Source organism: Euprymna scolopes, chromosome 17, assembly GCF_053919585.1.
Source record: "Euprymna scolopes isolate OS-2025 chromosome 17, ASM5391958v1, whole genome shotgun sequence".
NCBI classification, from domain to species: domain Eukaryota; kingdom Metazoa; phylum Mollusca; class Cephalopoda; order Sepiida; family Sepiolidae; genus Euprymna; species Euprymna scolopes.
In genome coordinates this window covers 76,556,261-76,571,259 of record NC_136498.1, presented here as the reverse complement: position 1 = coordinate 76,571,259, position 14,999 = coordinate 76,556,261, and the positions used below count along the sequence as shown (strand labels likewise).

Genomic DNA, 14,999 nt, shown 5'->3' with positions numbered 1-14,999 from the left:
TTAAAAAAAAAAAAATTGATACCTTGGATTTTTTATAAAACTCTCTGAAAAGTTGTAACTAACTGATTTCTATATAATTTTGTTTGTCTATACTTCGTGATAACTCTTGGGTGTGCCCCAGGGGCTCTTTTAGGGCTAATAAAAACACTCCATTTTTCGGACTATTTTGCCATATTTGTCCAAAATGTTCTGTGTATATCTATTTAGCAGTTTTGCATGGTGCTGAACTCAAATTAAAATATGTTAAGGACTTGGAAACTTTTGGGGCTAAATGGGGTGGGGGGTAAATAGTGGACTTAGTCATTTCTTTTTTTGCATAATGTAGAACTCTAGTTTACATATGTTAAGGCCTAAAACTGCACTGTTTGTTCATTTTCACCAGGATTTGACGTCCCCTGGGGACTTTGGGGCTAAATAGGGGAGAGGGACAAATGCTGAACTTAGTCATTTTTTATGCCTCGTTCACTGTGCACTCACAGGGGACCATGCATACTACACTTGCTTTTGTTTTATCCTGGGTGTTTGTTTCGTATTAAGGAGAATTATTTGTTCATTTCTAATGCATAAAGTCAATCACATTATGGATTCTTTGTGATCGATAGCTTTTTTCTTATACACTCAATATTTGATTCTGGTTCGTTACTTTTCCTTGCGGATCGTCGCATCACGTAGTTTAAGAAGAATAAAATGTAATTCAATTTTATTTCTTCCGGAAAATACTTTGTTCAGGTAGGAGTTATTTTCAAATAGTCACTATCTTAAACAAGGAAGGTAATTATGCATTCGTCTATACAGAGTTACTTGCATTTGACCTCAGCAAAGAGTAATATTTTGAAAACAATCGGCATAGTTTAGAAAAAAAAGCAAAATAAATTGTAAGTATATATGTTACCTGACAACGCCGGGTAGGGGCAGCTAGTTTGAAATGATTAAAATAAGAGAAAAAAAAAGTTATATGTTTATTTCATTAGGCTAATTTATTGATAAAGTAAATAAGATTTACCTTTATAAATTAAAAAAAAACCATTGGATATTCTGTAGTTTAATAAGAAGTAACTATAAAAGATCAAAGGTGAAAATTTTAAATTTAGTTTAAAAAAGAGTGAAAGGTTAAGGTAAGAGAGAAAAAAAGTACTTAGTTAAAACGAAAAGTAGATAGATAGATAGATAGATAGATAGATAGATAGATAGAGCTTACATAGAAATACTGTGGATCTAATTTTCTAATATTTTCTGATAGTATTTAATAATAATTCGATAACCGACCTATACATATAAAATCTTTTATTTTTAAGAAAAAATACGGTAAGTAGTTAAAAATTCGGTAGCTGGCATGTAATGTATATGGAGAACGGTCTAGTTGTACTAATACTACGGTTCCATTCCTTGAAACTAGCATAGTAGTCGCTGATATGGTACTCGGAATAGTTCATTGCACAAAGAAGAGATTGCTTTTTTTTTCTCTCTACAACCGCTTAGCTTCAACTAAAATAAAATCGAATTCCCACTTTTTGATAAATATCGCCTGCTTTAGTGATATTCATACGAAATGCATCTTTAAAAAATTCGAATAGATTTAACAACCTATTTTTAGACAAACAAACAAATAAATAAATGAATAAAAGAAATGAATAAAAGAAATGATGTACGCATCTGATCTTGGATAACATCATGAAAAATTCCAGACTGATCAGATATTTTTTACAGTTATCAATGTGATGTAATGAATATGAACACATCCGGGTTCTTCCTCTTAAGAATATGATTGGCTGGTGTAAGTCATAAATACGGATGGGTCTATCAGACTGGAGAAATGTCGAAAAATATGACGAAGTCCTAAATCTTAAGCATCACCAGCTGTGACTCCGAACTACCGTCCATTAAGGCGATTTATTAAAATATATTACTCGATTACTGTAACGAATACTACTCAGCTACTTTAAACAAGTACATTTCTGTCCGGGAAATATCGTAGTACTTCCAAGGCATAATTTGAAACTACTTCATGCATTATGGAGAATGAATGAGAAGGAGTATGTAGTCTCGTTGTTATAGTCTAGACTGTTTCACACACTTCTTTGGTTGGTTGTTTTTGTTTTACGGCATATCAACCCTTTTCAGGTTATTTAATGCCGAATCCAGTTATTTTGGAGAACATTTTTTTAATAGAATATATTTGTTTTTTTCAAGTCGGTTTCTATTTAACCCATAGTTGGGACTCTAACAGGTACTACCACTCTGGGTCAGAGTGGACCTAGAAGCAATGGCAATTAAAGGGTGACTCCACACTCCCCAAAGCCTGCAAGCTGTTGCCTCTCCATCGGATATAGTTTAAGGTCATATCCCGGACCACACACTTGTTTAATGATCTTTTCAATTTAAATGAGTTTTTCCAAACGTATTTTATAAGTCTTATGTCCATTATTATGGATTTCATATCAGTAAATGTAACACTTTTTATTATATAACGATCAGGACTATATAGCGTCGCTCGGGATTCTAATTTCCTCACTTTCTTTCTCTCTCTCACAATCTCCCTCCCTTTCTTTCTCTGTCTTTTTTTTATGTCGCTTTGTTACACAGACAATCCGAACCAACGTAGTGCTCTGATTACGTAGTGAGTGACTAGATCCATTACGCTAGACATATAACACCGGAAATTCAACGCTTGGATATTAATCTGAATCTGACCAAAATATTAATAACACTTATTTTCTCACAAAATATGAAGAGTGGTTTAATAATCAAATGTATTTTGAAAGGCTTATAAATTTGATTAATTCCTGAGTCAATGTTTCCTCGATGACTGATGACCTTTACCTGACGCATGACGATCTTGGAAAACCTCCTAACAACGTTGTCTCTGCTCGCATATCTCCATCTTCTACCTCATATCACTATCCTCGGCATAAACTTATGGGTGTTCGATGAGATTGTTTCTTTTTCTCCTTTCCGCCATACTATTATTTTATCTTTGTCTGCCCTCGCAAATAATTTATGGTCTTCTGACCATGTTTTTAAACGATGTTGCCCTCTTTTCGTTGCTGGCGTTTATTTTGAAAAGTGTCATCCAAAAGACGTTTTAATAATTTTTTTTTTCTCTCTACCCCACTCTTTATTTACACTATTTTTTCTAATTTGTGTTTTTTTTTTCCAAACCATTGGATTACAGGAGAAAAAAATATTTTAAAAGTGTATTTTAGTTTCTGTTCGTTATCACACTTTTTCTTCGTTAATAATACATATTGAAACTATAAAAAAATACCTCAACAATCAATAATAACGGCACTGTGCCCAGTATTATTCAAATGTTTAATAAAATTATGTACTCATAAAAATCTTTATAAATTTATTTGTTAGTCCACGAACCTCCTTTATCAGAAACCTTACTTACTCTCTTGCCTTACATTAAACAATATCCCGAGGCACTACTTCCCAATCTGGATTATTTGTAAGAAATTAGTATATTTACATATTATTGTTTTCGACTATAATAATTGTAATTGTGTTTCTTAAGTAGAGCTCCGTAAATTTTTACAATTATATTTTATGAATACCTAAAATAGGTAATTATTGAATAATGTTTGGTTAATAAACCCATTTTAGATTAGCCAATGAAAACACTTAAAATATGATATACTACCGGCGAGTATCGAAATATTTTCTGCTATTAAATTTGTCCCCGGTGTTATGTGTCATAGTAAGTGGCGATGTAAGATTCGAAACCTCTGTCACTAGTATTGTGGGCTTGCAGGCAGATAATAATAAAAACAAATTTAGTCGTAGAAAAAGTGTAATAGCAAAAGTATGTTACAAAAGTACACTTTATGATAACTGCCTCTAATCGTGGTATTTACTCTCTTAACACTGCAGGAAGATGTGACACACGATAGGGAGGTAGAGAGAATCAAGCCAACACCCCTAAAGAAAGAGTACTTTGTCCTTTTAAAAATTGCATGTTCCGTCCAGTCGGCATTTCCGGGTCAGGGCGCCTCAGGCAAGAAACTTGCTCCATCTCAAAGAGAGAAAGCAAAACCTGGGACGGTGGACCTTCTAGAACTAATCAGATAGAATGATTCATCTCGATGGATAAAAGATCACCGAAGTGGCCCAGATTTGTCGAGATCAGATTCACAACTGGTATGTGACTGTAATTGCCACCGGACAACAAATTAATAATTGATACCTCGATGTTTAGCTGCAACTATATATATATATATTTGGTAAGTTCATTATTTCTGAAATGGGCAGATCAGCTTACACTATAACCTTTCTCTTCTCTAATAAATAATAATAATGATAATAATAATAATAATAATAATAATAATAATAATAATAATAATAATAATAAAATACTCAATTCCCTTTTCCTTACTATAATAGAATAATAAAAAATATATCGACCAGGATTAAATATTAAAATATTAAAACCAATCGTAAATACAATTTTTTTTAGACCTCAAATCAATATTTGACTCATACGACAAACAAAAAAGAGCTAACCATGCATGTTATAGTGAATACGTTGGTATTCGCACAGATGTGGTGGAAACTAATTATATTGTATAACACATATTTTAGGTGCATTTTCATCATTATTATTAGTTTAGTTAGAATAAAGAAATTATGTTACCTGCCACTTAAATCCTCTTCGCAAAAGATAGTAGCCAGAGGAGCTGACGGGACGCTGTGATGTCGCTTGCACACTTGATTATCCGTCACGTTAGGACTGCTTCCGATGTGAACGTCAAATCGAAGTGGAGCTGAAAGGTAGGATGAGAAACAAATGAGTCAAGGACAAAAACATGCAAACAACTGTCTACAATAAAAGCAGACGATATTATTTAAGATATTTTTTTACTTATGTCCGTCCCAAAGAAGGAGTCTTACTACTGGAGTGTAAGGCATGAGAGGTTAGAAAGCAAGATATTTGTTTTCATTACAATTAAATTTCTATATTTTGGTAAAGTTGGGGTATGGAACAAAGAGTGAATTCTAAAGACAGGTGGCTCAAATAAAAGAAGCTACCAGAGTAGGCAATCTTTCTGTTTCTAAGGAACTCTCCAGTGAAGGCGTGCGATTTTGCTACTATTTCCTCGGATTATTAACTGGACTTTTTCGCATTTCTATATCAAATTAAATTTAAATTGAGAGGGTAATTAAAGAATACTTGTTAAAATGCTTATAAATTCCGAAGTACAAATATCGTCGATAATTTTTCTTTTTATTTGATTTATTCGTATATATATATATATATATATATATATATATATATATATATATATATATATATATATATACATATATATATATTTATTTGTAGATATATATTTATTTGTGTATATATATATATATATATATTTGAAAAAATATAAAATACTGATTTTTGTTTTTGGTCACGTTAATGTAACTTTAATAATTACAAAGAGAATTGTTATAATAATTTATTTAGGCACAGATAAAGAATGGGGGGAAAATATTGATAGTGGTTTCAGCTAGACGAGTGTTTTTCGTGAAAGTTTGGCATGGATGGACCATAAATTGGAGCCCAGACGAGCACTTGCCATGAAAATAACGATAAAGCAGAGACAAGCTAACAACGTCTCTTCTTTGGAAAAGAGGTCGCAGGAAAGAGAAAAGAGCACCCCCTACTAGGCTACGAAGTCTATTTTGAACTCTGTAAAAGCAGGACGAGTTGCTTCTAGCAGCTCCTGCCCAGATGTGGCAACAGTACTTTATTTTAGAACGTATTTGGGTTTTATAAGTAAAGAATAGCATCGGTAATGAGATATCTAATGGAACGGTAGAATTATCCCACCATTTTTCCAGCGACCTATGCAACGGATTTGATCACTAGTTAAATAAGCTAGGTGTTAAGCTAATTAACCGATGATTACGAAATTTGAAACATTGTTGATACGCGTAAGGGTGGGGAATTTGAATATAGTTTAATTTAGTGCAAAGAGGACAAAAAAAAAAAGGACAAAAAAGTCCTTCGTGAAAATTCAGATACCTACGATTTTTGTAAAGTCATATTATATGCTAATATGAAAGGTGGTTTAATCAGCATAAAATCGCTGAAAACAACGGGATTCCATTTCCATTCCATTAAATAAGTGATTGTTAAATTCATCAGCGAATGGAAAATAATGAATATCATTTTGCCTAGCTCGATCCATACGCGTTGAATAGCAATATTCATTATTAATGATAATATAGATATTGATTTGCTTCGTTTATGTGTATATATGAAAACCAATATTAGTAGTGTAGACATTGTGCTAAAGCATTATTTCGTATGAATATTATACGAGGGGTGTTTCAAAAGAACTGCCTCCTATTTTTATTCCGCCCGAATGGATCAAAGGAGTTGCAAATAGCATTGTTATGATGATAACTGAACTTATGCATTCATAACCTAGAAGTTTTATTTTTCGGTTGCATATATTGACGGTGTAAAACTCTAAGAAAACAACCTTTGTCATGGACGTGCGTGTGAAATGGAGATGCATCATTGAATTCTTGAAAAAAGTTTTCGAATATGGCGGTGACTATGTAGAAAAGTAAATTCTGGACTACAAAAGGTCGTCCGTGTTAATGGTACTTTGTAGCTCTTTAACTTTTTGAGTAGTGTTGGGACGATTAATCGAAATCGGAATCGGGAATCGGAAAACTCGGAACTTTTGGACGTATTGGAATCCGTATCGGAATCGGAAAAATTTGTGCAGATTTTCCGATTCCAAATCAGATCTCTTTAACTATGTTTTTATTTGATTTTGTTTAGAAAAAAAATCTTCCACTTCTCGTAGTAATAATAAAATAATAAATATTTATTGATTTTAAACTACCATTAAAACTAAAATCTATAGACCCCCCCCCAAACTGGTTTTATGTTTGAGAAAATATATGCGCCTTTAACATATGCTTTTACGGTAATCAGGAAAAATAACAACCATATAGTTAAATATTTAGAGATTTCTAAAGAATTAGAATCGGTAATTGTATCGGAATTGGGAAAAATATTGGAATCGTCCCATCACTATTTTGGAGTTTAATAAATTGTAGACTTTATTTATGGAACGACCCTCGTATGGCAAAGTCGCGCTCCGGATGCTCATGCACATCCGCCATTCATCGCTGGCAAAAGGGCATTGAGGATGGTAGTGAAATGTAAGAAAAATATATTTTAGAGATCAGAAAGTTGCTCGTTTTAAGGGTACCATTCCCGCCTTCGAAGTCCTTCAACATTTTGCGTTAATACAAATAAGAGGCCGTACTTTTGGAACGCGTTTGTTAATATGAATAAAATTTATTGTAATATGAGCTTTCGAAAATTAAAATTTTCATCTTCAAAGAGAAATGTTTATTATTTTTCTTTTTTTCATTATCCGATGTTAAAGTGGACTTCCTGGTGTGAAGTTTTATTTGTCAATTTAAACAAAGCAAAACAAAAAAACAAACAAACATTTTTATGGTTTTCTATAAAACCAACTTGTACGAAACAATGTTCTAACAAAATGGTTACACGACTACTGCTGATTCGAATCGGCATAGCCGAATTGCCCTCTTTTACTCCAAGAAGTTTCTTTAATATCAGACAATGAAAAAAAAACAAAAAAAAAAAAACTAAAAAAAAAACCCAAACATTTCCCTTTCACAAGGAAATTTTTAATTTCGAAAGCTCAGTTCCAAATGTTATTTATTTTAACAAACGCACTTTTAGATTTTTTTTAATTAATTGTGGGACGATTCCAATACTTTTTCCGATTCCGATACAATTATCGATTCCGTACTAAATTCCCGATTCCGATACAATTACCGATTCTGATTCTTTATAAATCTCAAAATATTTAACTAAAGAGTTGATTTTTTTTTTAAATTTCCGATTACCGTAAAAACACATGTTAGATGTGCAGATATGTTCTCAAACGTAAAAATAAACTTGTGGTGAATAACTTATCGATTTTAGTTTTACTGGTAGTTTAAAACCAATATTTATTATTTTATTATTATTACCTGTGTGAGTTTTCTTTAAACAACATCAAATAAAATTAAATAATTAAAGGAATCGGTTGTGGCATCGAAAAATAGGCACACATTTTTCCGATTGTGATATCGATTCCGATACCCCCAAAAGTTCCAATTTTTCTGATTTCCGATTCAATGGTCCCAACACTAGTTTATATATATATATATATAAATATGTAAATTACGATCGATTTAATTCTTTATTTCGACATTTGTTAAAAACGATGTTATGTATGACAACGACGAAGGTACATTTGTTAGACTTGTAGAAATTTGAGGATATACTGATCACGAAAATGGTTTCAAGTGGGCCTCAGTAAAAACAAAACAAAACAAAACAAAGCAAAAAACAAAGTATTTTCGGACCATATGTGGCATAAGAGCAGCAAGTTTGTATCCTCTGTATAAAACAGTTATTAGGCATGCATAAAATTCAGATTCCAGGAATTTAAGACATCATTTAAAGATACACAAAAAGAATAAAATCCTGCGATTTCAAATGCCCTTCAATGTGGGCGTTTTATATTATGCGATAAAATAGTTTGTTTCCGTTTGTTTTTTGCTTTTGAGCCGTCATACGTAATGCGAAAATAACAGCCGTTTATAGCGAAAGACAAATTGAAAAACGCAGAAAACAATAATAAAAAAAGACCCACTTAAACTAAAACATATTTGAAGACGAAGGAAACCGGAAGCAGACGTCATATCTCAAGCAGAAAAAGAAAAATTGTAAAGATTTTGTAACAATAGTGAACATGTACTTTAAAAAATGTTTACACAAAGATAGAAATTTGAAACTTGCAATAATTTATTTCTGAAAATGAGACTTTTATATGTATGGATGGGCAAAACCCATCTAAATGAGTAAATGCGTAAGTTTTTTTAAATTCATTTATTGCTTCTATATTATCATAAAAGCGAGTTCTTCTTATTTAATTCACCAAGCATGGTGTTTTGAAATATTTTGTAGAGACGAAAAGCTCAAAGATGAAACTTTGCATGATTACGTTTTAATTAATTCATAATGAATTAATGTTTAGCGTTATTCATTCCTAATCTTATTGTCTTATTTTTTTCCATATATATGCAATAGTTTTGTCGATATTAAAAGTGTGTAATTTTTGAGTGGCATAAGAGATTCAAGGAAGGTAGGGAGTCTGTGAGGGATAATGAGAGGTGTGAGAGGAGTAACGAAGTCAGAACACCGGAGTTAATAAAAAAATTGATGAATTAAGAAAACTTTTCGTAAAATTATTTAATTTTTCAAGGGGCGGCAATTTAAACTAACTAGAAAGAAAGATATAAGTTAGTGATGGTATAGAAATAAAGGTAAAGAATTACTGAATGTTCTTTTCTGTTAGCAACCGATGCCACATTTTCTTTGTTTTAAATTCAAGTTAAAAAAGCACACACACACACACACCCACACACACACACACACACACACGTACGTACGTGCATGCGCAGACGCACACGCTACCGCCCATGCGAACTGATTTTTTTTTACTTTGTTTCATTATGCATAAATAGTAATGTTTAGTCATTTATATGAATAAATGCGAAAGTTTTTAGTCTATTGCTTACGACAAATTTATGAATGAAATGTTTAGCATTTCGAGCTTTTCAACTAGCAAAGTTGCGAAGGGATAGCGAGCTGACGGCAAATCCAGTTAGTAATTATGCCAGAATTGTGTGTGTGTGTGTGTGTGTGTGTGTGTGTGTGTGTGTGTGTGTGTGTGTGTGTGTGTATATATATATATATATATATATATATATTGGCGGTGGTCGTAACAGCATAGACGTTAGGTTTTACTCCGTTCTTTTCCTCCTTTGCAGTACGGGTTCGAGCCTGCCTTCCTACTACAACTTTTTTTTTGTTTGTTTAACAGACACATCCAAACACCCGGGAAACGCCGGGCTGAAATGCTAGTATATCTAGCTAATTTATTGTTTTGAGCTCTAGTCAATTTATTAAGTTAGATCCATGTCCAAGGAACCTATATCTAAAATTTCAAGTGTATAAACCTAAAATTGCCGGAGGAGTTGGGTAGTGTTCTCAAAGGTCAAATCGTTGAACTTTGACCCCTTAACAGACTAATTTCTGTCCGAAAACCGATCACATCGATTTTCCCAAATTTCAGTACCCTGTATATCAAATTTCGAGTCTGTAGACTAAATATTGACAGAGTTATTGCGTAAGGAAATGTTCACAGACACAGAGATACACAGATAAACACACACACACAGCCACTTTCACTTTATATATATATATATATATATATATATATATATATATATATATATATATAGATTTGTTTAAGAAAAATAGATACGTATACATAAATACATATGGAAACGATTTTGTGTTTACTATAAACTTTTTTCGCAAATATTATGCAAGTATAAATCATGTAGAATATCTGCATGAATATAATTACAGGTAATAGTTAACTAAAGATGATTATCCCATTAAAAAACTGAAGCAACTAATAGGGAATTAATTAAAATGAATGTTTAAAAGAATATGCATATTAGCTAGATCGTTTGCTAGTGAATGCAATTCCATTACCAAGATATAAGAAAATTGTATTTTCTTACTAAATAATTTGAAAAGAGGCTTGCTATTCTGTTCTTGGCCTTTTGGCCAAGGTAAAAGTGTAGTATCTGCCGGCACAGATCCTGCAAGCAAAGACCATTTGTGGGGGTAACCCCACATATAAGACCTTGGTCAATGTAGGGGCAACCCTACATACTAATTGTCACTATCCAGCTCCCCTACTCCCCGGAGAGTTGGTCCCAAATTCCCCTTCACTCCTCACATAAAAAATCGGCCTTGTGCCTAATTTGCTCGGTAGGGGAGCAAATGAATACCTTGCCTTTTTTCTGTTGTTGGCCTTCGGGCCAGGATAAAAGTGTAGCATCTGTTCTGGCAGATACTGCAAGCAAAGACCATATGTGGGGGTAACCCCACATATAAGACCTTGGTCAATGTATGGGATCCCTTCATACCAATTGTCACTATCCAGCTCCGCTACTCCCCGGGGAGTTGGTCCCCATTTCCCCTTCACTCCTCACATTAAAAAATCGACCTTGTGCCTAAGTTGCTCGGTGAGGGAGCAAATAAATACCTTGCCTTTTTTCTGTTGTTCTCGGCTTTCGGGCCGGGATCAAAGTGTAGTATCTGTTCTGCAGATGCTGCACTTAAGATAATTTGTACCAGTTAATGGAGTGGAAACCCTCTATACTGGGACAATTATTATTTTTGGTAACCAGAGTGCCTCCTTTTTGCCTACTTTTTGGGGAGCTAGTTTTTACCCCACATTAAAAACGGCCTTGTGCCCAATTTGATTTCGTGGGGAAGCAAATAAATACATTAAATAAATAGACAGGAGTGTTTTTAATATGAATATCAATACACACAAAAGAAAACCGAATTTAGAGTATATATATATATATATATATATATATATATATATATATATATATATATATATATATATACATTTGTGCCCGATATTATTCATACCCCCCTTGAAAATTGAGTTTATTAGGTGTAACTTTGTAAGAATTTATTGTTTACGTCCATATTGATACATATTCTTAATAAACCTCTTCTTATCATTTTCGTCATTTTAAAATCTCGGGATACTTGTAATAAAAGAAATATACAGCTATTTATAAAATCTGCAATGTTCAAACATAATCATACCCCCTTATTTTTTCAGTATTAATCGAGTTTCTGACTGTTTGTTTCCTGTTTGATTCTTATTTTGAATGCTTTTATGCAACCTTTGATTAATTTCATTTCGTTTTTTGCATTTTTCAGAAATTAAAATGATATCAACTGAAAACCAATAAAAGAATAAAAATTATTAGAATGGGGAAGAAAAAAGAGCTTAGTAATGATCTTAGGACTAAAATTGTGAATTCACATAAGGATGGTTTAGGTTACAAGTCAATTTCCAAGAAATTTGAGGTCCCTACAGCAACAGTACAGAGCATCATCAAAAAATTCCAGAGCCACCACACAACAAACAATTTGATTGGTAGAGGAAGGAAAAGGAAACTGTCTGCTAGAGCCACCAGGAATATTGTAAGAAGTGTTAATGCAAATCCAACCACCACTACTAAGGACATTTTAGAAAATCTGGAGTCTTCTGGCATAAAAATATCAAGGCAAACATTGCAAAGGACTCTGCATGAAAATGGTCTGAAAGGAAGAAGACCAAGAAGGACTCCATTGCACACCGGAAAACACCTTGCAGCACGTCTAAAGTTTGCTAGGACCCATGTGAATTCTCCAGAGTCCGTTTTCTCAAGTATTTTGTGGACTGACGAAACAAAAATTGAATTGTTTGGCCATATGGATGCTTCTTACGTTTGGAGGAAGAAAGGAGAAGCTTACAACCCAAAGAACACCATACCCACGGTGAAACATGGTGGTGGTAGCCTAATGTTTTGGGGCTCCTTTTCGGCTAGTGGTCCAGGTAGTTTGGTCAAGATAGATGGAACCATGAAGAAAGAGCAATATTTGGAGATACTCCAGAAAAAAACATTAGACAGGATGCGGAGAAGCCCCATTTAGGACCAAACTGGGTCCTTCAACAGGATAATGATCCAAAACATACTGCCAAAATAGTCAAGAAATGGTTTGAGGATAATCAAATTAATGTTTTGGAATGGCCTAGCCAGAGTCCCGACCTGAACCTTATCGAAAACCTCTGGCACATATTGAAAACCGAGGTTAAAAAGCGGAAATCTAGAAATTTGAGGGATTTGGAGAACTACTGCATTGAAGAATGGTCAAAAATCAGTGTTGATGCTTGTAAAAACCTTGTTGATAAATATCCAAAACGGTTACAGGCAGTTATTAAGAATAAAGGGCATGCTATTGACTATTAGTAAGAGAGGTATGAATAATTTTGAACTAGTGCCATTATTGTTTTTCTTTGTATAATGTTTCAAACTTGCATAATTTATTTATTTGTTGAGTTTAAATTAAATGCTTATGCTTGATTTATTGTTTGAAATCCCTTTAATATTGTCTACCTTCTGGTTTAAGCAATATTCTTATAGAAATCTCAAAGATCCGAGGGGTATGAATAATATCGGGCACAAGTGTATATATACTAGCCTGGGCGATTTAAATTATAGAAAGATGTTTGTTTTCTTACGTTTTTGTTGTTGCAAATCTCACAGTAAGAATGGTTGCGTACCGTTGGTAATGGTTCTACCCGCCTCCTCAGACCTTAGAAGTTGGAGTTCAACGACCGGAGCAAGCACCTTCGCAATCGAGTGTTATTTAGATCCACTTTGATATTTCCATACGGAGGCACAGATCCGAGACCATGGAAGGTCAGACATCAGTCCAAGAGCTGACAACAATTTACCGCCCACCTTTCACGGCCTCCTAACTCTCGATTTATAACTAATCACACAAAATACATGCCAAAATATTATTCAGTTTTGAAATTTAATTTTGTTTAAAAAAAAAAATCCATTCTGATTATCTCTTACTGTTAATCTCTTTCAGCGTATGTTTTTGACCCGCACTTATTTTAAACAATATTTCTCACTTTCGCTTCCGTTAGTCTCTCTTTGTGTTTATCAACAGTTAAAGGCACTAAAAAAAGTCAAGAATAAAAGGATTGGAATAGTTCATTATATAAAAGGATTGGAATAGTTCATTATATAAAAGGATTGGAATAGTTCATTATATAAAAGGATTAGAATAGTTCATTATATAAAAGGATTAGAATAGTTCATTATATAGAAGGATTGGAATAGTTCATTATATAAAAGGATTAGAATAGTTCATTATATAAAAGGATTAGAATAGTTCATTATATAGAAGGATTGGAATAGTTCATTATATGAAAGGATTGGAATAGTTCATTATATAAAAGGATTAGAATAGTTCATTATATAAAAGGATTGGAATAGTTCATTATATAAAAGGATTAGAATAGTTCATTATATAGAAGGATTGGAATAGTTCATTATATAAAAGGATTGGAATAGTTCATTATATAGAAGGATTGGAATAGTTCATTATATAAAAGGATTGGAATAGTTCATTATATAAAAGGATTGGAATAGTTCATTATAACAATTATTATTGTCGTCGAAATTGGTGAAATTGCTAATTTTTTAATCAAATCGATTGATTGTCTGTTCTAGTTAAGGACGCAGTTACCCCCCCCCCGTATCGGGAGAAAGCTTCACATATCTTTCTGCAGTGACTTAGTCCAAAATATATTGAAGTCTACATTGCACCGTAGAAAATTTATTGTTGATTTTATAAAATTATCTGTAAATAATGGCTTCACTTAAAGTTTAAAATGCAAAAGACAAGTATCACGGTTCAATTGTGCTCTAATTAGAAACATTTATTTCGAACGTGCTTCTGTCTTATCAAAACGCCAACTGTTGAATTTATAAAATTACTTTTAGATAAGCACTTGAATTAAAGTTAAACGTACAAAGTCAAGTATCATTGTTCAACTGTGCTCTAAAAACTTTATTTCGAACACGCACCTGTCTTATAAAAGAATCTACAGTTCGTTTTATAGGTTGGGTCTTTCTGCTTGTGCGGTGATAAAACATCTCAAATATACTTGTGATATTAGGATGTTTAAACGTTGGTCACAATCGGACTTCCTTCTTTAATCGGATTTTTTCGATTTTCGATACTTATCACGCATCCCGGCACAAAACCCACGTAAGAACACTTTCAGATGCATCAAGTATATTCGTGGGAAATTTTCAAAAAATAAATGTGCTCAGAAAAAAAAAATTATTAGACTTGGATAATGTTAAAAAGTAAAAAGGAGCACCCGTAGCTATAAAAGTTCTATTTTTAATATAAATAAATGACTGTATAAATTAACTTAGATTTGTCTTGAGCTCGGCAGAAAGTAAGACATGAAATATTATTAGGATAATATTCAAAAGAGATGGAGTAAATATCT

The 14,999-nt window shown here is 32.9% G+C and overlaps 1 protein-coding gene across 2 annotated transcripts in view; it reads right to left on the bottom strand.

Moving 5' to 3' along the window:
• The window catches only part of LOC145296806 (uncharacterized), a 187,098-nt gene that overhangs the window by 983 nt on the left and 171,116 nt on the right, over nt 1-14,999 (bottom strand). For both annotated transcript variants that reach the window (XM_080142890.1, XM_080142888.1), the window contains one exon: nt 4,634-4,763. In XM_080142890.1, the coding sequence (XP_079999016.1) occupies nt 4,634-4,763 (130 nt within the window). The remainder of the gene's footprint in view (nt 1-4,633; nt 4,764-14,999) is intronic.